Source organism: Xyrauchen texanus, chromosome 7 (assembly GCF_025860055.1).
Source record: "Xyrauchen texanus isolate HMW12.3.18 chromosome 7, RBS_HiC_50CHRs, whole genome shotgun sequence".
Lineage (NCBI taxonomy): Eukaryota > Metazoa > Chordata > Actinopteri > Cypriniformes > Catostomidae > Xyrauchen > Xyrauchen texanus.
Window position 1 is genome coordinate 15,715,483 of NC_068282.1, and position 22,908 is coordinate 15,738,390.

At 37.8% G+C, this 22,908-nt stretch overlaps 2 protein-coding genes across 4 annotated transcripts; both read right to left on the reverse strand.

The window, feature by feature from the left end:
• Window positions 1–5,110: 5,110 nt before the first annotated feature.
• On the reverse strand, window positions 5,111–14,763 carry LOC127646488 (uncharacterized). Of its 3 annotated transcripts, XM_052130183.1 has the most exons (14): window positions 14,686–14,763; window positions 14,430–14,621; window positions 13,017–14,365; window positions 11,262–11,366; window positions 10,979–11,067; window positions 10,789–10,891; window positions 8,880–8,979; window positions 8,745–8,794; window positions 8,579–8,663; window positions 8,431–8,475; window positions 7,223–7,555; window positions 5,740–5,919; window positions 5,519–5,648; window positions 5,111–5,439 (listed from the first exon to the last, which is right to left on the reverse strand). In XM_052130183.1, exons 4-12 carry the CDS (start codon window positions 11,364–11,366, stop codon window positions 5,894–5,896), a joined length of 936 nt encoding a protein of 311 aa, XP_051986143.1. In that variant the 5' UTR covers window positions 13,017–14,365; window positions 14,430–14,621; window positions 14,686–14,763; the 3' UTR covers window positions 5,111–5,439; window positions 5,519–5,648; window positions 5,740–5,893. The 3 variants fall into 3 exon arrangements, with proteins under 3 accessions (XP_051986143.1, XP_051986146.1, XP_051986145.1); XM_052130186.1 differs by having other exon boundaries at window positions 11,262–11,333; window positions 13,017–14,621; XM_052130185.1 differs by lacking the exons at window positions 13,017–14,365; window positions 14,430–14,621; window positions 14,686–14,763 and having other exon boundaries at window positions 11,262–11,477.
• A 1,628-nt stretch (window positions 14,764–16,391) lies between these two features.
• LOC127646487 (keratin, type I cytoskeletal 18-like) lies at window positions 16,392–20,610 on the reverse strand. Its single transcript, XM_052130182.1, has 7 exons — window positions 20,081–20,610; window positions 18,331–18,413; window positions 18,008–18,164; window positions 17,595–17,759; window positions 17,339–17,464; window positions 16,959–17,179; window positions 16,392–16,814 (listed from the first exon to the last, which is right to left on the reverse strand). Exons 1-7 carry the CDS (start codon window positions 20,522–20,524, stop codon window positions 16,790–16,792), a joined length of 1,221 nt encoding a protein of 406 aa, XP_051986142.1. The 5' UTR covers window positions 20,525–20,610; the 3' UTR covers window positions 16,392–16,789.
• Between the last annotated feature and the right edge of the window lie 2,298 nt (window positions 20,611–22,908).

Below are 22,908 nucleotides of genomic sequence, written 5' to 3' on the forward strand. Positions count from 1 at the left end.
GGAAAATGATTGGTTTACAGCTTCAACCAATGAAAATGAAGCAAAGGCGGGGTCAAGATGTTTGAATGTACTACGGAGGGAATCAGTCGGACTCGGGAATACAAGACAATACCTGTCAAGTGGGAGAACGCATTTTTTGCTAGGTAAGTGAATTTACTATATAGTTTTGTTTAAATGTAACATCCTCTAATGTTTACTAAGATAATTAGCGTACATGCACATAATCTAAATATTGTATTGTATGCATTTTAATTCGACTGTTTCATCAGTCGACCGGTACAAATCTGCAATATGGAGTAACTTTTGTAAAACATGCTTTTCAATGCTACGTAGCTCGCTGTCTGTGAAGTTGATGCGACAACAGAAGTCGTTCAAATCTCCGTGGCATTTCGACGGTAAAATTAATAACTGTTACATCTCCCGCCCTAGCGCTGCTCTCTGGGCAGGAGTAAACAATAGGTTCATATCGCTGCGTTATTGATAGTGAACTACGCGCTGCTCTCAGGGCAGGAGTAATCAATATGTTCGTATCGCTGCGTTATTGTTAGTGAACTACGCGCTGCTCTCAGGGCAGGAGTAATCAATAGGTTCGTATCGCTGCGTTATTGATAGTGAACTACGCTCTGCTCTCAGGGCAGGAGTAATCAATAGGTTCGTATCGCTGCGTTATTGTTAGTGAACTACGCGCTGCTCTCAGGGCAGGAGTAATCAATAGGTTCGTATCGCTGCGTTATTGATAGTGAACTACGCTCTGCTCTCAGGGCAGGAGTAATCAATATGTTCGTATCGCTGCGTTATTGTTAGTGAACTACGCGCTGCTCTCAGGGCAGGAGTAATCAATAGGTTCGTATCGCTGCGTTATTGATAGTGAACTACGCTCTGCTCTCAGGGCAGGAGTAATCAATAGGTTCGTATCGCTGCGTTATTGTTAGTGAACTACGCGCTACTCTCAGGGCAGGAGTAATCAATAGGTTCGTATCGCTGCGTTATTGTTAGTGAACTACGCTCTGCTCTCAGGGCAGGAGTAATCAATAGGTTCGTATCGCTGCGTTATTGATAGTGAACTACGCGCTGCTCTCAGGGCAGGTGTAATCAATAGGTTCGTATCGCTGCGTTATTGATAGTGAACTACGCGCTGCTCTCAGGGCAGGAGTAATCAATAGGTTCGTATCGCTGCGTTATTGATAGTGAACTACGCGCTGCTCTCAGGGCAGGTGTAATCAATAGGTTCATATCGCTGCGTTATTGTTAGTGAACTACCAGCTGCTCTCAGGGCAGCAATAATCAATGTTCATATCGCTGTTTTTTGTAAGGTGTTATTGTTCTGTACAAAGACGTGCTTGAATTTATAACTTGAATTTCGTTCCTTTTGCAGGTTAATGGAGAATATTTGGCTTGAAGGGATAAGGCGAAAGGTAAAGAAAGTAAAGGATGCTCGAGTCATTCAGGAGGTCATACCTTTTTCTGGGGAGGAGACTGATTTCATGCAGGGTTACATTAAGAAACTGGAAGAGGAAACAAAAAGCATCTTCAGGTCCCCTGTGTCTACTCATAAAGACTACATTTACTTTGCATGTGAAAGATCAACTAAAGCAAGTGGGAAAAGCAAAGGAGAACCAACAAAGACAAGAGCTAATTCTTGCAAAGCTTATGTGTCATTCAAAATCATCAAAGACGGTTGTTTCACAGGTGCTGTGGTCAACAAAATGCTTCAACACAATGGACATGATGTGTGCTTAAAAGAAGAGGGTGTTAAAAATCGCATTGATCCAGAGTTATTAACCTTCAGAAGTCAATTTCAGAAACACTTTTTAAATGTGTGGACTGGGCAGAGCGTCATGGACATATGGACAAATATAATCGGTGGTATTATGTTACACCTGAAGATATTCGATTAATCAAGAAGACCATTAATGCTCTTAGTTTTCCTGATGCGAAAGACTGCATTAGTGTGGACAAGCTAGTCACATCTGAGCTGCAGGAAAACTTTTGTTACTACCAGCCATTCAGTGAAAATCAACCACTAATAATTGTAGTGCAGACGCCCTGGCAAAAAGATGTACTTAGAGAACATGCTCACACCATGGTATTCAATTCATGGATGCCACTTACAAAGCAATGACATCATATGGTTATGCATTTTATGCACTTCTTTTGACCAACAGTATTGGAAGAGCAGTCCCATATGCTTACTTTATTATTAGTGAGGAATCAGCGGACATACTTGCTCTCTGCTTGGAAAAGCTTGCAGAACACAACCCTGGATTTCTTCCCAGGTCAGAAGTAAAAAAACTTGCATAAAGACAGCAAATTGTAAACTACTTTTTTTACACAAGCTGTTCATTTTGACAAACTACAGATGCAGATCTTAATTCCTTCTTAATTCCTTATCATGTAGGTCGATAATGATTGACCGTGACCTTAAGGAACTCAATGCTATAAGAAGAGTTTTTCCAACAGCCAAGATTCTTCTTTGCTGGTTTCATGTACTCCAGGTAGGTATATCCTACTGGATTTCCTTCCCTTTATCTTGGGCCTTTATTTTAACTCAGTACTGCAAATTAAAGGAAATGATCACTTGTCACAGACCTATTCATTTTAAAACTAAAATTTGATTTAAAAGGTCATATAAAAATGTCATGACTAGCTTTCGAATGTTTTTGTAGGCCGTGCATAGGTGGATGGTTAGAAGAGATGGAGGAAACTTCTCAGTGAATCAACGAAATATTGTGATTCAAGCAATGGTGTCAATGAAATCCTGTTTAACGGTAATATTTGTATATTATAAATCACTTTATTCTTTAGAAATCATTTCAATAATGAAAATAAATCTTGAATTGTATACTATGGATTTTAATAGGATTGGTCAAGCTAATATTTTGTTTAACTTTGTTGTGTTAAAAGTTTTAAAAAAAATTATGGGAACATTCTTTTTAAAAGGCAATTTATCACTCTTTACTCATCCTCATGTCATTCCAATTCATTTTATTTATTTTCTTTTGCAGTAGAATGTTTCATTGTTTCCCGCCAATAGTATATGGAAGTCAATGGGGTATAAAGTTGTACTGGATTCAATTAAGTTTTATTACATAACAAACAAACAAACTCAGAAACATTATTCAAAATATCTATTGTGTTCTACTGCAGAAATAAAGTGATATAGGTTTGGAGTGACATGAGGGTGAGTAAATTATGACATGCGTAACAAAATGACAATTTTCAACTTTGGGTGGACTACCCCTTTAAATGTGTGTAAAACATAAGGTGGCATAACTTTACAATGTTGTGTTGTTTTTTTACAGGAAGAAGAGTTTAACAGCATGTCAGCTAGAAAGTGCGAAGAGCTTGATACCTGTCTGGGCAGTTCACATGTATCGACCTACCTCAAGAATCAGTGGATTTGTTTGGGAGATTTGCGGTCCAATTTTGGAAGGACATTCTATCACCACAACAGCGAAACCAACAACAAGGCAGAGACGTCAATTATTAAAATGATAACACCTAGTCCCTCAAATTACTTAATGAATATTTGCAATGAATATCATGTTATTTACGTTATATTTAAATATGTTCTAAATGTTTTAACTTTTGTACACAAATTTTTTCTCACAATGAAATACCAGTTTCTTAAGGGAAGGATGAATAGCAGGATTGATCAGCTTCTTCGCTTGCTGTGTGGTGATGTCCAAAAATATTACAGGTAATAATAAGTTATATTTATTACTTTTGTTATGGTGCTAAATTGTAATTACAGAAATCATGTGACCAAGTTGTGGTACCCTGATTATATATTGCATATATATTACCTCAGGCCACAACCTGTTGCCATTATCAACTTGTTTGGATACAGGAAGCTCTAGTATAAACATTAGCTATTCTCTATAGCCTTAACATTGTCAATTCCTTTAAAAAGCACACTGAGAACATTTAGTAAAAAGGTCTGTCAGCTCTGAGGGCATTGTTGGTTGTTATAAAACTTGATCCCATAAAACACAGTATAAAAAGAGTCGTCTACCCCCCCTGCACTCCCTCTATTTAGAATAGTCTTTTCCCCACTGTTTATTTTAATTAGTTTATAGCCTATGAAATCTATAAAATGCGTATAACAAATGTCTAAAAAGTCTAAATAATTTGACAACTTGTTCTTTGATTTAATTGTTCAGATACCTGGATGACCTGACAGACACTGGACGAATAAAAGGTGTGAACACTGAAGAGACCACAAATGCTGCCCATTGCATGATTGCAAAAGGCCTGGATGCAAAAGTGGAGATAAATGAAAATGGAGTGTGTTTGGTTCCACCCGATACAAGCACACAATCTCAGAGTTGACTTGGTGATGCATCATTGCGATTGCAAAATATTCCACTGTGGATCTGTGTGCAAACACTTAATTTTCTCACAAACCATTGCAGAGAAACAAGGACTTGTAATTCAAGACCTTAGGGCAGAAGCAGCAAGAAAAAGTGTTGACAGTGAATCCTATTTCGCAGATAATGAAGACCTTACTGTATATCATTTTGATGGGAGTGTAGGAATTGTACGTCGTAAAGGGGCCAAATTTTGCACATGCATTGCAAATAGCTATGGAGAGGTGTGTGTATGTATCTTAGTTCATAACATTATCTACACAACATCCTGTGAGAACATATCTGAGGATTCACACTGCTCAAAATCCAGTGAGAAAAAAAAAGTAACACTGCAACACATGCTCACAGATCTTCATGAGTGGAGCCAATCAGAAAAATGTAATGAGGATAAGGAAGTGCACAGTTTAGTACAGAGAGCACACAAATTAGTTTTTTCACAGTTTAGCAAACTATCAAGGAAAAGAAAAGTGACTGCACTTCATAATTATTGTAAAAGGGTCAAAAAAGCAAAAGATGCAGTCACTGTAACTTACACGGTCAAAAAGAAGAAAAAACGTGGTTGATCTTGTAGAGAGATAAGAAAGGTTTCATTGATGAATCAATAACTATATGCTCTGCTTAGCCAACATGCTTAGTTTTGGTCAATGAGTGTTGTACAGATGCTTTGTATAAGAACAAAATGAAGGATCAAATGGTGATTTTAAATAATTCACAAAATAATGCTTTTATTGAATGGTCTTTTGCTTTAATAAAAAAAAATATTGAATACTTTACTTTTGTATTAAGGAACAAAATTGAATTACAAATGTGATTAAAAAATAAATAAAGTGGATTATAGGTATCTATAAAAAACACAGCAACATATTATTACAACAGAAAGGTATTATTAAACAGCTGTACCTTAACTAGTTCACATCTTTCGTAGAGGATTTAAGTGTTTTAATTTTTTCTTTGAGGCACGAGTCAATGAACTTGAATGTGCCCACCATTAAACCAGGCCCAAGCCCATGGGTTGCCTGTTCAAATGTCTCCCAGTTTCTCCTTAAAGTGAAGTGTTTGTAAGGTCTTCCTGCAATTGAAGTACATAAAGCTTTTGGTTTCAATTTACAGTCATTAAAAACATTCAACATAATAAAAATGTACTTTACCTGCAGGCTTCAGTTTTGGAAATTGCATCATGGACATCCTCATTTTCACACAATTCCTGGACCACTTTTCTTTGTGGAGTAAACTTTGCTGCCAGGAACATTACGTCACTGACCAGCTCACTGCATTCATCTGAAATGAAACGATGTAAACAAATAGAATTATTAAAAAAATATAATACCCAACCTAAAAAGACACTTAACAATCACTTAAAATGTTTTACCTTCACACAGTTTAGTGCACAGTGAAGTCAGTTTGGTCCGCTTGGTTAGGCTGCACACAGCTTTTCCTCTATGGATTTTTTCTGTGCCTTTGCTTTTGCAAATAAGAAACCACAGTGTTGCTGGAGTAACACTCAGGTGGTGAGCATCTCCTCTTTAATTCACTTGTAGAGACCAGATATCTGTAATATTAAATTAAAGAAGCTTCAGTAGTGGTCCTATAGGAACAGCAGTGACTTCCCTGGCCTAAAGCCCTGTCCTTTCTCCGCCTTAAATCGCGGGGGGATCAGGAGGCTTCTGTCTAGGCACTGGAAGGTGGCAGCACTAGTGGCGTTTTCAATGGTTGATCCCCATTCAGACTACGTCTGACGTTCTCGACTGAAAGGGAACGTCCTGGTTGCATATGCAACGCATCAAAAGCAGAAAATTATACAAATTTTATTCTAAATGTCACGTCAATGTGCGCATGACATATCTGATTTTTGACTATTTTATTTTGGTTGAGATCAGTGTGCATGTAAAAGAACTGGGTGACTGAAAGAAAGTAGTCTTTAAAATGTGGCGTGCAATGTCACATTAATTTCTCCTACACTAATCCTGCTGCATTACCTCTTTGCCTGGTGAAAGTCTGACACTTTCAGTATGCTTTCTACAAGGAAGCCATCTGTAAAAGATGACAAAGAGCTACAAAAAAAAACTCTTTAAAATAAGCTTAACATAAATGGGATTCTTCAGATGAACAAAATGTCCTTGGAATATTATAGATATCATTTTTCATCAAGACTAAAAAGATATTAGGGGTTGGAAACCTTTGAAACAGAAGGGTAATCATTGTTACACAAGCAATTGTAAGAGAGATTAGTAGTTATTTTACTAGTAAAATAACTTTATATTTTCATGTTTGTATGGACATGAGGACAAATAAATTATGACAGTTTTCATTTTTGTGTGAATTAACAAAATTGCTTTTACTACTCAAATGAACTGTGCAGTGAAGACAAATTATCTGCCAGCACAGACAGACTGGACAGTGTAAAGCAGATGTCAATCTGCTGGTAGTGTTGCAGCTTCAGACTATAAAAAGGTTTAATCTGTTTTTTAAAAGAATCTGGCATGCTCAACCCTTAAAGTTTCATACACAATGAGTGACACTAAAAGCAAGTAATTAAAACTAAAGCTGCATTACATGTTCTCAAAGGGTACCACAAATGAAACCCCAGTTCAAACAAAAACTACACGATTTTTTCATGTGTCTCTACATACTGGGAACATGACATTTGTATAGGTAATCAATTAATTCAATGATTTATTTATTGTTGTGTTGCAGTTAAGGTAAGTGAGTTGATATCACACAATGATTACCATAAAGTTGCCAACCCCTGTTTTAATCTAATATATTTATGTCCTTAAATCCAAGCGAAACAATTTCTCCTCTATTGCACTAAGAAATCTCTAATACTTTCTAAGAATAATTATTGGCTTAACCTCTTTCCAACACTTCCTCATCTAGGTGTTTGTCGGTGGTATCTCTTTCCACCACTTCCTCATCTAGGTGTTTGTCGGTGGTATCTCTTTCCACCACTTCCTCATCTAGGTGTTTGTCGGTGGTATCTCTTTCCACCACTTCCTCATCTAGGTGTTTGTCGGTGGTATCTCTTTCCACCACTTCCTCATCTAGGTGTTTGTCGGTGGTATCTCTTTCCACCACTTCCTCATCTAGGTGTTTGTCGGTGGTATCTCTTTCCACCACTTCCTCATCTAGGTGTTTGTCGGTGGTATCTCTTTCCACCACTTCCTCATCTAGGAGTTTGGCGGTCTCTGTAAAGATAATGTAGACAAAATACAAATAACTACACTTTTGGAACGACCGAATGGGAATAATAAATTTTTTTAAATATATATATATATATATATATATATATATATATATATATATATATTCCAATGTCTATGTTATGTCTATTACAGGGCTCTTCAACTATTTCCATGGAATGGTGAGATTGTCCCAATGAAAATAATAGTGGGGCCCAACATTTTTAGGGCAGTTATCAGACTCTTTCATTATTAACATGACAAAATAAACATTATCTTTTTAGTTTTGTTGGGTAATAGACATTATTCAAAGCAGCGCCATAACAGATATGAAAGCGAGGCTGTGAGGCATAGACTTCTTTTCAATGGCATCTGTTGTAAAACAATGTATAAAGTGCCTAGATCACTTAGAATTTTCCACTGCTCATGTTGTCTGGAGTTTTTGTCTACTGAAATTTCTTGGAAAGACTTTTTTTGCATTGTTTCACCAGCAGAACAGTCCAAAAAAAACATGAAATAACACTACAACCCACTGAAGAGATGCATGTCTATCCCTCAAAGACTCAAAGATGGTGCTACTGTGAATATGACATCTCAGCCCAAACTAAAGAAGCTTTGCATACATCTGCAGACTTGGAAAGTGAACAGACATTTTAAACATTCTCACTCTGGTCTGTTAACTCTCAAACTCACAGCTAGGTGTGCATTAAAGAGCACTCTGCTGTTTTAGGCAATGCAATGTTTTTTACACAGTCTAAGAGTTGTAAAGACATGATGGCGGAATAAAGGGAATCCATTTTGGACCATGGGTGGTTGATTGAGGAGCCCTGGTCTAAAGACTGATAAATTCTGCAACATGAATTAAACTCTATAAGCCTTACCTGCTTGTTTGTTTTCTTTATGTTCTGATGTTGTTTCAGTTTGCACTAAAACATATAATTAAAAAAATGCATCAGGGCAAATTTTTTACACAAAGTATAAAAAAGTATGTTATAATTAAAAAAATTATGTAATAAAAAAATGCATTACCTTTGCACAGCAAACAAAGAGCAGTCTCCTGATTCTTTTGCACACATTTGTCATGTACGCTCATGCCACATGTTGAACATTTGGCCTATATTTTTGTTAGAAAAGACTGATTTGTAAAGGCCACATTTAATATGAAACATCATTTGAGACTTGCAATACAACTTGCCTTGCTCTTAGCAACAGCCTTATGGCAGACACCACAAATGCCTGACCTTTCTAAAGAAAGCAAGAAACACTTGTTGTATGGTTTTATAACCCAAACCAACATAAAACTGTAGGTATAAACCTGTATTGTACTTACCAAGTGAAGTAAAGAGCAGAATTGCTAGTCTTTCTCTTTCCTCATGAAGTGAAGGGCAGTTAATATACCCCTGGTCCCCACGAAGAAAAGTCTCTGCAAACTTACAAAAAGGTGACAAAGTTTTCAAAAGTTTTCATGCTCTCCTCAAAGGGTTAGTCCACCCAAAAATGAAAATTCTGTCATAATTTACTCACCCTCAAGTTGTTCCAAACCTATATATACACTCACCTAAAGGATTATTAGGAACACCTGTTCAATTTCTCATTAATGCAATTATCTAATCAACAAATCACATGGCAGTTGCTTCAATGCATTTAGGGGTGTGGTCCTGGTCAAGACAATCTCCTGAACTCCAAACTGAATGTCAGAATGGGAAAGAAAGGTGATTTAAGCAATTTTGAGCATGGCATGGTTGTTGGTGCCAGACGGGCCGGCCTGAGTATTTCACAATCTGCTCAGTTACTGGGATTTTCACGCACAACCATTTCTAGGGTTTACAAAGAATGGTGTGAAAAGGGAAAAACATCCAGTATGCGGCAGTCCTGTGGGCTGAAAATGCCTTGTTGATGCTAGAGGTCAGAGGAGAATGGGCCGACTGATTCAAGCTGATAGAAGAGCAACTTTGCCTGAAATAACCACTCGTTACAACCGAGGTATGCAGCAAAGCATTTGTGAAGCCACAACACGCACAACCTTGAGGCGGATGGGCTACAACAGCAGAAGACCCCACCGGGTACCACTCATCTCCACTACAAATAGGAAAAAGAGGCTACAATTTGCAAGAGCTCACCAAAATTGGACAGTTGAAGACTGGAAAAATGTTGCCTGGTCTGATGAGTCTCGATTTCTGTTGAGACATTCAGATGGTAGAGTCAGAATTTGGCATAAACAGAATGAGAACATGGATCCATCATGCCTTGTTACCACTGTGCAGGCTGGTGGTGGTGGTGTAATGGTGTGGGGGATGTTTTCTTGACACACTTTAGGCCCCTTAGTGCCAATTGGGCATCGTTTAAATGCCACGGCCTACCTGAGCATTGTTTCTGACCATGTCCATCCCTTTATGGCCACCATGTACCATCCTCTGATGGCTACTTCCAGCAGGATAATGCACCATGTCACAAAGCTCAAATCATTTCAAATTGGTTTCTTGAACATGACAGTGAGTTCACTGTACTAAAATGGCCCCCACAATCACCAGATCTCAACCCAATAGAGCATCTTTGGGATGTGGTGGAACGGGAGCTTCGTGCCCTGGATGTGCATCCCACAAATCTCCATCATCTGCAAGATGCTATCCTATCAATATGGGCCAACATTTCTAAAGAATGCTTTCAGCACCTTGTTGAATCAATGCCACGTAGAATTAAGGCAGTTCTGAAGGCGAAAGGGGGTCAAACACAGTATTAGTATGGTGTTCCTAATAATCCTTTAGGTGAGTGTATTTCTTTGTTCTGTAGAACACAAATTAATACATTTTGAAGAATGTTTATAACCAAACAGTTGTGTGGCACCATTGACTTTCACAGAATTTATTTTCCTACCACGGAAGTCGATGGTGCCCCAAAACCACTTGGTTACAAACATTCTTAAATTCCTTTGTGTTCAACAGAAGAAATAAATTCATACAGGTTTGGAACAACTTAAGGGTGAGTAAACAATGACAAAATCTTATGTTTTGGGTGAACCGTCCCTTTAAAAGCAGTATTACAAAATGGCATGAATTAAACTAGATAATTTTTTACATGTACATATCCAAATGTGTACACGTATAATGCATCTGTAGTGTAAATTAAATGTAGCAGTAAATATTTATAACAGATATATCTCTAATAATTCGACATGTAGACAATTAAATTTAATCTTTGGAAAATAAAAATGTGTATTTTATAAGATTTTAATGTTTTACCACAGCTGTAAAGATGCCACAAGAAATGATATCTCTCTGAATGGCATGCTCCCTTGTGCAAATGTCCCATGTTCCTGGGATTCCCTTTGCTGTGGCAAACATCCTGTTAGGATGGATACCACATGTACAGGACAGGTAAGATGAAATCTAGTTAAAAGGTGAAATAGAGAAACCTTTTCTACATACACACCTCCAATTCTCAGCTATTTTCTGACAATTCTCTTTCTGCTCACCAAAGGAATTTAGGTAGGTTATTGTTCTATCCACGATGTTGCAGTGCTAAACAGAAAATGGAAATAGCTGGTAAAAAGTTGTATCAAACACAGCAAGATAATATTTGCCTGTATTACTTTAAATTTTGCACAATGCTCTGGTATTTCATGCATTGCACATTACCACTCATGACCACAATCCTTTTTTTTTAATACATAAAAGATAAATACAATTCTCAACTTAGAACTAGAGGAACTTACAAAGAAAGTCCAGTGATTCCCTCCCTCCAGATATGGACCAATAACAACTTCTGCCTTTTCAAGAATGTTATGCTGCAAATGAAAGGCTACATGAAACACTGCCATCTTGGATAGGAAAACAAATAAAAATTTTTAGTAAACCATGTGCACTTCATTACAATAGAACTACCACACTGTTTTTTATATTTACAAAGAAATAATGCATCCAATTCACACTCAACAAAAAAAGAACTGTAACGCTTTAGATTACAGCCCGGAAAGTACTGCGTAATTTTGACGAATTTACAGTGTAACTTTCTGTAATTATAGTGTACCTATAAAGTCCTTGCAAGTATAAGGGAACAATATGTAAAGTTTGGGGTATAAAGGGGTAACAACCAGGAGAATAAAAAAAATATTTATAGGCCTACTGTAAGTATTATAGAACTAAGGGGTACTTATTCTACTATTATAATACAACAATCTTACTTGGAAATATACTCTAGTTTAATGTAGTTACAGGGTAAGTGGTGCTTGTTACCCTCCTGTTCCATGTAGTAACAGGATAAGTACAATAAAAATACATTCACAATCTAATATCACTGACTCGAAAACCTTTATTTGAAAAACAACTTATTGCAGTTGGTCTGAAGCGATAGTCTACAGTTTAAAAAGTTTAAAATATTGTAATTTTTCTTACAAACACTTATCGTTTCCCTTCAGAAGACACTGATCCATCCATCAAAAAGCCTATACAGTACGTATTTACACAATTATTACAAAAAGGTACGCAGTGTATGTTCTTGCTAAATTGCTCCCAAATGTTAGATTGTTGTATTATAATAGTAGAATAAGTAGGCTACCCCTTAGTTCTATAATACTTACAGTATAAATATGTTTTTTATTATCCTGGTTGTTACCCCTTTATTTGTCACGAACCCCGCTCCCGCGCTCCGGCCCCTCGAGCTTCCACACTCGTTCCGCCCCCTCGAGCTCCCACGCTCGTTCCGCCCCCTCGAGCTTGCACGCTCTTTTTGCTCGCTCGAGCCCTCACGCCCACTTTGCTCCTACTCGCTCACATGCTCGTAGGCAATCTCCCTTCCTCGAGTTTCTCATGCGTTTCCAATCCCCCAGAACATTATGACCACCTGCACTCGCGTCATCTGCACTCCTGCACATTAGTTTCACCTGCACTCGTCTCATCACCTTTCATTGTTTACACTTGCACCTTCCCCTATAAATACCACAGCACATCCGTTTCACGGGTGTTGGTTATTGTATTTAGTTTCCCGTGTCTTTGCCCCCCGCTAGTCTCGTCTAGTTTTGAACTCCTCTTGTCCTCCTCTTAGCTTGCCAGCTCCCCTCGTTCCCCTGTCTTTTGCTCCCACTAGTCCCGTCTACTCTGATCCTGTTTCCCGGCTTCGACCTCCCCACTCTCGTTGACCACTCTCTCCCGGATTTGCCCCTTTACTCGACTTTGTTTCCCGGCTTTTGACCCTACGCTACCCTGACCATTCTCCCTCTGGATTTTCCGTGCTGTACTTTTGTTTGCCTGCAAATAAACGCAGTTTTGACATACATTGTGACTGTCTCTTCTTGTGCGGGTTACATTATTCCCCAAACTTTACATATTGTTTCCTTATACTTACATGTAAGTACTTTATTGGTACACTATAATTACAGAAAGTTAAACTGTAAAATCACTTTAATTATGCAGTACTTTCCGGGCTGTAATCTAAAGCGTTACCAAAAGAACACTGTAAAAGTAATTCTTACCTTCACAAAACTATGACTTGTTGCCCTGACCTTCCCATCAAGAATATTGTCCAAGGTGTGGCTATTGATTGCCACTAAACCTGTTGCCTTCTAAATTGCACATGAAATGTTATGTATTAAAAATTGAGGTAGTTAAAATGAATGCCATCAGTTTAATTTAGTATGTGTTTTCTGACATAAAATTGTCACGTTCCTCTGTTGTCTGCCCTGTGTCTCACTGCCATTTTGTTAAAGAACTACACTTCCCAGTATCCATCTGTCATCATCACTGCCAATTTGTTCATTGTTCTCACCTGTGTCCCATTTAGTCATCACTCCCTGTGTATTTAAGCCCTGCTTCTTGTTCTCTCCTTGTCTGTCGTTGTATGTTGTCAAGCCTGGAATGTTTCCCCTGCCCGAGTTTACTTGTTTATGTTTTGTTTCCCCATCGAGGGTTTTTCCTTTGTGTTTTGCCTGTTTACCTTTTTAATAAAAGTCTGCATTTAGATCCGCGTCTCCTCGCTGCCTCATTCGTTACAAAAATGTATAGGTAGATAACATTATATTACCATGCTGAACAGGTAAAATATGGCATCCATGATCTGAACCATTTAAAAAAGGTAAAAAAAAATGTTTTATTAAAAAGATGTTTATACATCTGTTTGTTTAAATAGATGTTTAAATACAGACAGTATGTGAAATGTATTAAATATAATAGAAAGTATTATGTTTTTTGTTTGTTTTTCTTTTACCTCATCAGGAAGTTTCTGGTTTTGTAGAAGAGACTGAAAGCTGCTGATATATATTGAATATGGCCCTATTTTCCCAATTTTGGTATCAGAGCTTAACTCTCCCGAAATCAAAAAGCGTAGAACTAAATGGGTACAGAATATAAACACACCGTTATGCTTTTCCCACTCCATACAGTCATACAAACTGTTCTACTAAATCACATACTGTTTAATTTGTGTATTAACTGCATATAAATAAAAACCAATGGGTTTTAAAATATGTCCTGGAACCTCCCTAAGTAAGGATTAAGAATTAAAAAAATCTAAATACACAGTGCTGGGGAGGCTCCAAGAAAAAAAGATTATAAAATCATTGTTTAAACAGGAAGAACACATTTTTTGGGCTTACCATTCATTTGGTTTGTACTCAGTGCTTCCTTGTTTAAAGAGAGAAAAAAAGCACATTAGTCCACTCCTGCCTCGAAAGAAGGCACATATTACAGTAAAAATAAAATTGAGTACTCTTGCCCTGAGAGCAGCGCGTAGTTCACTAACAATAACGCAGCGATATGAACCTATTGATTACTCCTGCCCTGAGAGCAGCTGGTAGTTCACTAACAATAACGCAGCGATATGAACCTATTGATTACACCTGCCCTGAGAGCAGCGCGTAGTTCACTAACAATAACGCAGCGATATGAACCTATTGATTACTCCTGCCCTGAGAGCAGCGCGTAGTTCACTAACACTAACGCACCGATATGAACCTATTGATTACTCCTGCCCTGAGAGCAGCGCGTAGTTCACTAACAATAACGCAGCGATACGAGCCTATTGATTACTCCTGCCCTGACTGCAGCGCGTAGTTCACTAACAATAACGCAGCGATACGAACCTATTGATTACTCCTGCCCTGAGAGCAGCGCGTAGTTCACTAACAATAACGCAGCGATACGAACATATTGATTACTCCTGCCCTGAGAGCAGCGCGTAGTTCACTATCAATAACGCAGCGATACGAACATATTGATTATTCCTGCCCTGAGAGCAGCGCATTTTTCACTAACAATAACACATCGATATGCTAGGGCGGGAGATTTATAACTCTGACCAATGAAATGTCACGGAGATCTGAACCAGTTAACGTTCGAGTTAAATTAGCATGTTTATACCTCATTTAACGTTAACGTTACACCATAAGCAGCTAGTGCGGTCGATGGAGTCTAATTAAAATGCACATTAAGATGATAAGATTATAAGTTCTGTGCATTTAAATGTTTGCCAATTATCTTTGTAACTGCAGAAGTTGTTGAATTTTAACAAAATATTCACTTGGGCCTACCTTATAATAGTTGTTTTCTCCCAGTAACGTACATCAGTTTGAAGGATTCCCTCCAAACGTCTTGACCCCGCCTCTCCTTCAATTTCATTGGTTGAGTCTGTAAACCAATCATTTCCCTTTCTGCCCTCAGAACATTTTTGAGTAAGTAAAACTCCTATCTGCCCAAATTCCCTCCATTGGCTCTTATCAATCATGGCCTCTTAATAATCCCCATCACTGAATTGGTTATATAACTGTACTCTCTCCTTTCCACCAACAGTTGGTGTGTGTTGAGCATAATAGAGCACTATGGCTGCCATTGCATAATCCAGGTGGATGCTACACACTGGTTGTGGGTGATGAGAGTCCCCTGTTGTATGTAAAGCACTTTGACTGTAGTGTCAGAATAGCACTATATAAATATAACATTAATTAATTAATTAATTAATTCATTCATTCATTCATTCATTCATTCATTCATTCAGTGCAGACAGACAGCACACTGGAGGTAAGTCATTCACTAATTAGGGAGCAAGCGCACATACTTAAGCTCTCAATGCAGCACAGTACCATAATCCAAACTTTTTATCAAAAGTTCAGTTCACAGTATGTAATCAGTACATAGATTATGAATTTCTAATGTATAATTTTATTTTAAACTGGTTGGCAGTGATTGGATGATGCTGGCTATTACTTTAAATCAGAACTAATTATGATAATTTCTGATGTAATGTCTGTAACGTCTCAAAAACATGAATAACTAACACTTCTGGAAACATAATAAACAATCTGATTAAATACTCTGACTTTCTATAGCTTTGTATTATTTAACATGTCTCAACTTAGTCCCACTGTCCACATGTTTATGAGGTGCTAATAGATCAAAATAATAAAGGGAAATAGAAAATACACACAGTATTCACGCCCTTGTCTCAGGGAAAGCAGTGTAATACTGTGCTTTCATTTAAAATGGCCAGGGATCCTGGAATGTAAATGATCAGTATTTAGACACAGTGAATGATGGTCAGTAGCATGTCTAATACTGTTAGCCAAAAAGGGGCTTGTGATTTTTTTTTGAGAGTTTTTTTTTAAGATACTCCATCTAATTTGACCCTCTTATGTCCACCAACTGCCTTTACATCTTTTTGACAAAAAGTGCAACTTTTAAATAGGAAACAGTCTACATTATTTACTGATGATTTGATTTTAAATGTTTAAATGTTTGCTTAATTTAAACATCAGGGTGTAGGTTCTATTTACTGAACTATGTTTTTTTTTTATATAATGATATGCCCAACATTTTATAAACAGAGAGAAAAAAAAACAAAGACCACCAATAAAGCATTTTTCTTCAGAAATCACTTTCACCTTTACTTTAGAAAGCATGTGTTTTAATTGATTTTTTTTCTTATTGCTTCGGCTTGTAGAGTAGTTAACATTTCTATTCACATTTTCATATTCAGCCTCTCTTATAAGACTGTATAATTGTACAATGACATGGCATTATAACATGTGATGTTTAAAAACCTGCCCATAAAGTTGTTGTTCTGCCAAACTGTAAAAGAGATTAAATATACCCAGAAACCAATGTGACTCACTTGTGCTGTGTATTTCTGGGGAAAAAGTGGAAGGGAAAATTATGATAAATATTTGCCACAAGTTCCACATGAATGCTATCTAAAATGTCAAGTGTGATCTGAAGAGTTGTTTCTGTTTAGCCCATGGCACATGTAGTATCACTCTCAGTTATCTAGTGCATCCAAGAGCCTGAACCACAAAGAGAAAGTACATTCAGTAAGTTTTTCCTACATTATGTCACAGGTAGATTTATATGATTGCTCTTCATTGTAAAATACAAAAAAGTATTACTCAGAGAGGTTTTTATAGAATATTTCACAAGGTCTTACGTACTTGAAGTCTCCTCCATCAAGGAGGTCCTTGTAAGCACGGATTTCTGCTTCCAGTTTCATCTTCATATTAAGCAAGGCTTCGTATTCCTGACCCTGCTCTGTGATCTTTGACCTCAGCTGTGTCAGCTCAGCCTCAAGCTGCATTAAGATGGCATTGTGATTCTCTGTCTCTGTATTCAAATGTAGCTCTGTATTCCGCAGTGTACCCTCAAGTGATGCTTTCTAGAGAGGAAGTATTAGATTATTAGAGGAATTAAGGATTGAGACAGGAAGCAGATGCAAGTTTCAACAGAATTCTTCATGATGAACTTATTATTATAACTTGATATCTGAACATTTAAACATTCATAACAATGTATTTTTATGCACATGTTCGATTACCAGGCTTTGTTGGGATGCAAGCTCTATTTCTAGCGTCTGAATCTGTCTGCGAAGGTCATTTATCTCCATTTGAGCACCCTGTAATGCCTCTGTGTTCTGTGCTACCTGCATCTGAACTTCTGACATCTGAGGAAAGAGAAAAAGATTTGGTTGGATTTTTGAGCTTATGGTTATGTATCTATGTCATTGCAAAATTAATGTCACTTGGTGGCTAAGGGTTTGTGGGAGATGCATTTCTCCTTCATAAGTTAAGTACCTGGGTTTCATGCCACATTTTGAGTTCCTCTGTATTTTTGAGAGCCTGTTTTTCATAGTTAGCCCGCATTTCCTCCATCACTTGAGACATATCCTGCCCCTTGGGTGCGTCAACGTCAACCTGAACACCTGACTGGGAAATCTGGTTTCGCAGCTCTCCAGCTTCCTGTGGAAGTTGAACAGAGGAAGTTTGAGGTATGGAAAAGTATGAAGAGTTGAAACAATATAGCTGTTCAGTATTAGTGGATTCAGTTTTTGCCTGCATTTTATTATATATGCACATGTCTACAGATAAATGTTAAAGTATTAGTCCACACATGTGATGATCACATGAAGCTTCTCAAGAAATGTGGCAAACAGAGGAACATTCACTGTTCAGCAGTTCTTAAGCAAAAGAGGACAACAGTTCCTTACATTTTCATGGTTTTTATTGAGGAAGACAAGCTCTTCTTTCAAGGCCTCAATTTCACACTCTACATTCAGGCGACCAACATTGGTGTCATCAATTACCCTCTTCAGACTTCCAATATCTGCTTCCACAGACTGCCTAATGGCCATCTCATTCTCAAACCTATAACACAGAATAATAATATACCAAAATGATTCTCTAACTAATTTTTCTGAACATCTAAAAATTCCAGACCCTCAGAAGCTTTTTTTTTAAGTGTAGTAGGTATTTTTATACATGTTTAAGATGGTTTTTAAGCAGTGATATTGTACTATGATAGACTACTGACTTTACTCTGAAGTCATCTGCAGCCAGACGAGCGTTGTCGATCTGAAGAACAAAGCGAGCATTGTCCACAGTGGCATCAAACACCTACAAGCAAAACAGCATACATTTTCACCAAACTTTAATTTCAGAAAAACATTTCTTTTTGACACTAGTGATGGGATGCATTTTTAAATACATTGTGGTTAAGGTAGAGTATGATATCATTTAATAATTTTATTTGAATTGTTTTAACACCAATTAATGTCAAACTATCGCAAACTGTTTGACTTGAAAAAATACAAAACATATTTTTTTAAAGAGCCGTTTAGGAGCCAAAAGAGCCGGCTCTTTTTGGTGAGCTGAGCCGAATGAGCCAGCTCACTGAAAAGAGCCAAAATGCGCATCACTATTTGACACCTATATAAAACCTATTTCCTGTAAAGATTGTAAAAAAATAAAAATAAAAAAAAGATTTAACAGATGGTGTTAATTATCTTTCTTGGAATGGAATTCAGACTGGTATGGGTTCTTATCTTTTCAACTTTAATTGCCTGGAATCAGATTTTGGATTTTGAATAAAGCCATTTATTACCTTGCTTTATCAGATTACTTATAAAACTCTAGACAGAAATAATAATAGTGATAAAAAGCAGAATTGTTTATCACCCATACCCAGCTTTGAAGGAGTGGTTAATTTATTGCTACAGTATTTTTGAACATTTCAATGGAAGGAATGATTAAACCACACTCCTTCTTAATTCCTCCATGTGTCACATAATGTGTCAAATCTGAATATTTGTGGTAAAATCTTATCTTTATGTAAGTATGGTAAGAGTTAATTTATTCAGCTTGTTTGACTTGTAGTTTTACAAATGGGATTGCATGGAGCATGTACATTTCTGGTATCTAAATGTTATTTAATGGCACAACCGCATCTGATGCAAATTCTGCAGCCATTTTCTTTTAGATTCTTCTTGTGCTCAAGAAAGCTTTGACTGTTTGTGTGTGTAATTGCTAATCCCACATCTGTTTGAGAATATATGATTCTTAGTCAGAGGCTCTGTAGGAAGTTTCAGTTGGTAGAAGTCTGTCAAACATTCTTCTAATGCTTTAGAAATGATTTATGTGTGTTGTCCGTCTCCATTGTTACCAGTTTAAATTTGTGACAAATGTGGAAGGTTTTGAGGAATTCCCCTCGTAGTAAACAGAATACATATAGGGAAAAGCAGAATAAGCACAAAGAAAGAAGAGAGAGAAGGGTGTGTGCCACACCCTCTATTGAGATGTAAGGAAATTTGATAGACCTGAAAGGTTCTCATGAACAATACTAAAAAGTAAAAAAAACAAGGAACATTTTTTAAATATCACTGAGACATTGGGCTTAAAATGTCACCAAAGTTTTTTTTTAAAACAGTTTTCATGAGTAACACATTATAAATGCCATAAATAACTTTAGCACTTTTTTTCAGTACACTACATTTCAAAAGTGATATAACGAGAATTTGCTGTTTTAATTGTGTGCTATTGCAGAAATACATATACTTGATTCTTCTACTTGTGCAAAAATTTATCTTTGTCCCTCTCCTACTTCAGCTTCATAATTTAAGCCAGATTTCTGTAATGTAAAACATCTGGTACCTCCTTTTAACATGAAAACCTACCAGGTCCCTTCACCTTTCAAAAGCCTCCATTTGCAGCTTCAGCGGCCTTACCAAACAAAACCCACACCCATAGACACATGCAAAGCTTGCATGCCCAAAAGTGTCTCTCACCTTTCTCCTCATTTCATCCAGGATGTCGTTGAACTTGCTGTAGTCACGTGACTCTGGTCCACCTTTCTCCAGGACCTCTCTGATCTGCATCTCCAGTTTGCCATTCTCCTGTTCCAGCCTGCGCACTGTCTCCAGATAAGCAGCCAAACGGTCATTCAAATTCTGCATCTGGCCTCTCTCATTGCCCAGGACGGGCCCTGTAGAGCCCACACTCGCCCTGAAGGACCCCCCGGCAGCACCAGTGCCCATACCTGCTGAGCTCACTCTATAGGCAGAAGATGAAGTAATGCCCCCAATTCTAGGGGTAGAACGGAGAGACATGGAAGAGGCAGAGGAGATCCTGGTGCCCTGTCCACCAGCCCCACCATACGTACTAGCGGCACGGTGTACTGGCACAGAGCGGGTGAATGAGATATGAGAGGCCTGAGGTGCGTAGAAGCTCATGGTTGTGGAGGAGTACAGACTGAACGAGAAAATGAGTGCACGCTGGCGGATGTCAACCCTTGAGAGGCACTCAAAGAGAACTATGTGGCTTTTATACCCCCACAAAACTCTTTCTGTTCCTCCTTTTCTCTCTCTGACTCACAACCAAGCACACTGACCAGCTAAGACCCTGCCCACATGGTCTGTTTTTTCCCTTATTTGTTTTCTGAGTTCTCTGACACCCTACCCACATCCTCTCTCCCTCCCCTTCTGGCCTAGTCTCACCCCACTCTGCCTCCCTCCGTATGAACCCAATTTCTGAGCTCATCTTACTCATCTTACTGGCCACATATATATGCACACACAGTGTGCAACAAGATACAGAAATGAATTGAGGCTCATTTTATTATTTTAATCCCACAATGCATTAGTGAAATTTTAAATAACAAGACCAACTGAGGAGAACAGAGGATGAGAAAGAAAACAATGGTTTATGATTCTGATCAAGCTCCTTTGGGACAGGCTGAAGCTACACCCATGTATGCATTTCCCCCAACGTCTTTGCAATTCTTTCAAAGACATGTGGGCCAAACAATGGCTGTCATTCAAACTTTTAATATGTCAAATGTATCAAAGTTTGTTATTTCTGCACCAATAACAGCGACAAACATAATTGCAACTGAGCTGCATTTCCATTATCTGGCTGGTGCGAGCTAGGGCTATCAACTAGCCTGCCTGGTCCAATAGCCTCTGACCTCGAACCACGAGACCAAAATTGATCTGCATTCCATCCATCGGGCCGATAGCCATGCAGAATTACCCTAAAACCTGTCCGTAATACACACCACCCTGGTGCAAACATCACACACTCCACTTATTTTACAAGAAAGAGGGAAGTTGAAGCTGAGGTATCATGTTATCTAGTTATCTAGAATATCGAGTTTATTTAGTTTGTAAACATTACCTAGCTAGCAAGATAAGTTAGCGTTGAAAACTCACTGACTGTACCTGCAATGGTGTCCAAATTGGTCTCTCTACTAACAGCGGGACGATGTTTCAGCACACTATCCATGATCTCGAACCATGGAAAGTTCTTCCTTGGGCAACGCTTTGTCCATTGTTCCTATTAACAGATTTATACTGTACCCACAATTTTTTAATTTGACATTTTTAATTTTTTAATTGATACACAAACTGGAAGATTAGGTGAAACCCCGCCTTTGAAACTGATTCTGCCTCAGTCCCCAGTTGGCCTTGTTGTGCCCAAGAGTAATCGGCGGGCCAAAGGCCATTAGCCCTGAGAAAGCCCAGAGAAGGCACGATGAAGCCCCGGAAGTGACAGTGGGAACGCAACTGGCCCTGGCATGCACTGGCACGTCCTTATTTGGCCCGATAGTGGAAACGCAGTGATGATTATGATAATGATTTTCAAACAGGTTTCCCCAAACACTTTATCCATCTTCCATTGGTGGAACAAACAGATGCATACTAGTCTGATATGATGGACTAGTCAGGAATCAGGATGCTGAAACAGAACAATGTTTTGATAACACCACACTGTTTATACTTTTTTGGGGAATCAACCTACACATAGATTACATGTAGCTGTCCTCGAAATTAAGATAGATGAAAGTATTTTAACATCATACATTTTTACTTCATCCTTAAAGCCTCTAAAAATAAAAACACATCAACTTTTCTGCAAACTGCAGCTCTACAAATTGTCTCACTTACTTTTGACCATTTAAGGTATCCTCCTCAAAGTTACATAACTGTGCAAATATTTTATGTGCTATGTTTAAGAACATACTCAGAATTGATAAAAGTTCAACACTCAAAATAGAATGAGAACTAAAACAACAAGGTTGTTAAAGGCAAAGACTCAAGATCATCACTTAATGTTTGGAATCGAGGGAATGGTGAACAGTGGGAACCTCAATGTTTTGTTGTCTGATTAATGGCAAAGAGAAAACAATAATACATAGTTAATTGTTGTGATGCATCTTTGAAATACCTGATTCAATAGTGTACCCAGAGGCTTAACACACCCAGAGGTTAACAGAAACTTGAGGAGTTTCTACAAAGCCTTTTTAAAAGTTGATAACTCTTGTCTTTCTCATACTTAATATGCTTATCCAAACTCCAAGAGTTATTATGAGAGCTTTCATTAGGTGTACAGTGCTTTTAGCAGTTCTTAAATTGTAACAAACTTTATTTATTTACAATTTTACATATTATTTCCACATAATGTTGTTAAAAGAGGTTAAAAATACAAATAACAAGCAGCAGGTTGCCAATTAAAAGAGCGAAAAAGTGCCCACCGACATTTTCAGCTGTCTGATTTATGAAAATATTTTTTACCATTGATATCTTCCATAGACTTTTCATAAAATCCTTCATAGAAG

What these genes read in the sequence shown, in the direction of transcription:
- LOC127646488 (XM_052130183.1), bottom strand. Translation starts at nt 11,366, where the DNA reads ATGGCAGTGTTTCATGTAGCCTTTCATTTGCAGCATAACATTCTTGAA. An exon ending in GTGGCATCTTTACAGCTGTG is followed by an intron (nt 8,980 to 10,788) that starts GTAAAACATTAA and finishes CCTTTTTGTAAG; the next exon opens with TTTGCAGAGACTTTTCTTCG. An exon ending in TCTTTGTTTGCTGTGCAAAG is followed by an intron (nt 8,476 to 8,578) that starts GTAATGCATTTT and finishes TATATGTTTTAG; the next exon opens with TGCAAACTGAAACAACATCA.
- LOC127646487 (XM_052130182.1), bottom strand. Translation starts at nt 20,524, where the DNA reads ATGAGCTTCTACGCACCTCAGGCCTCTCATATCTCATTCACCCGCTCT. An exon ending in GCAGATGACTTCAGAGTAAA is followed by an intron (nt 18,165 to 18,330) that starts GTCAGTAGTCTA and finishes TCTGTGTTATAG; the next exon opens with GTTTGAGAATGAGATGGCCA. An exon ending in CTTGATGGAGGAGACTTCAA is followed by an intron (nt 16,815 to 16,958) that starts GTACGTAAGACC and finishes TTTGTGGTTCAG; the next exon opens with GCTCTTGGATGCACTAGATA.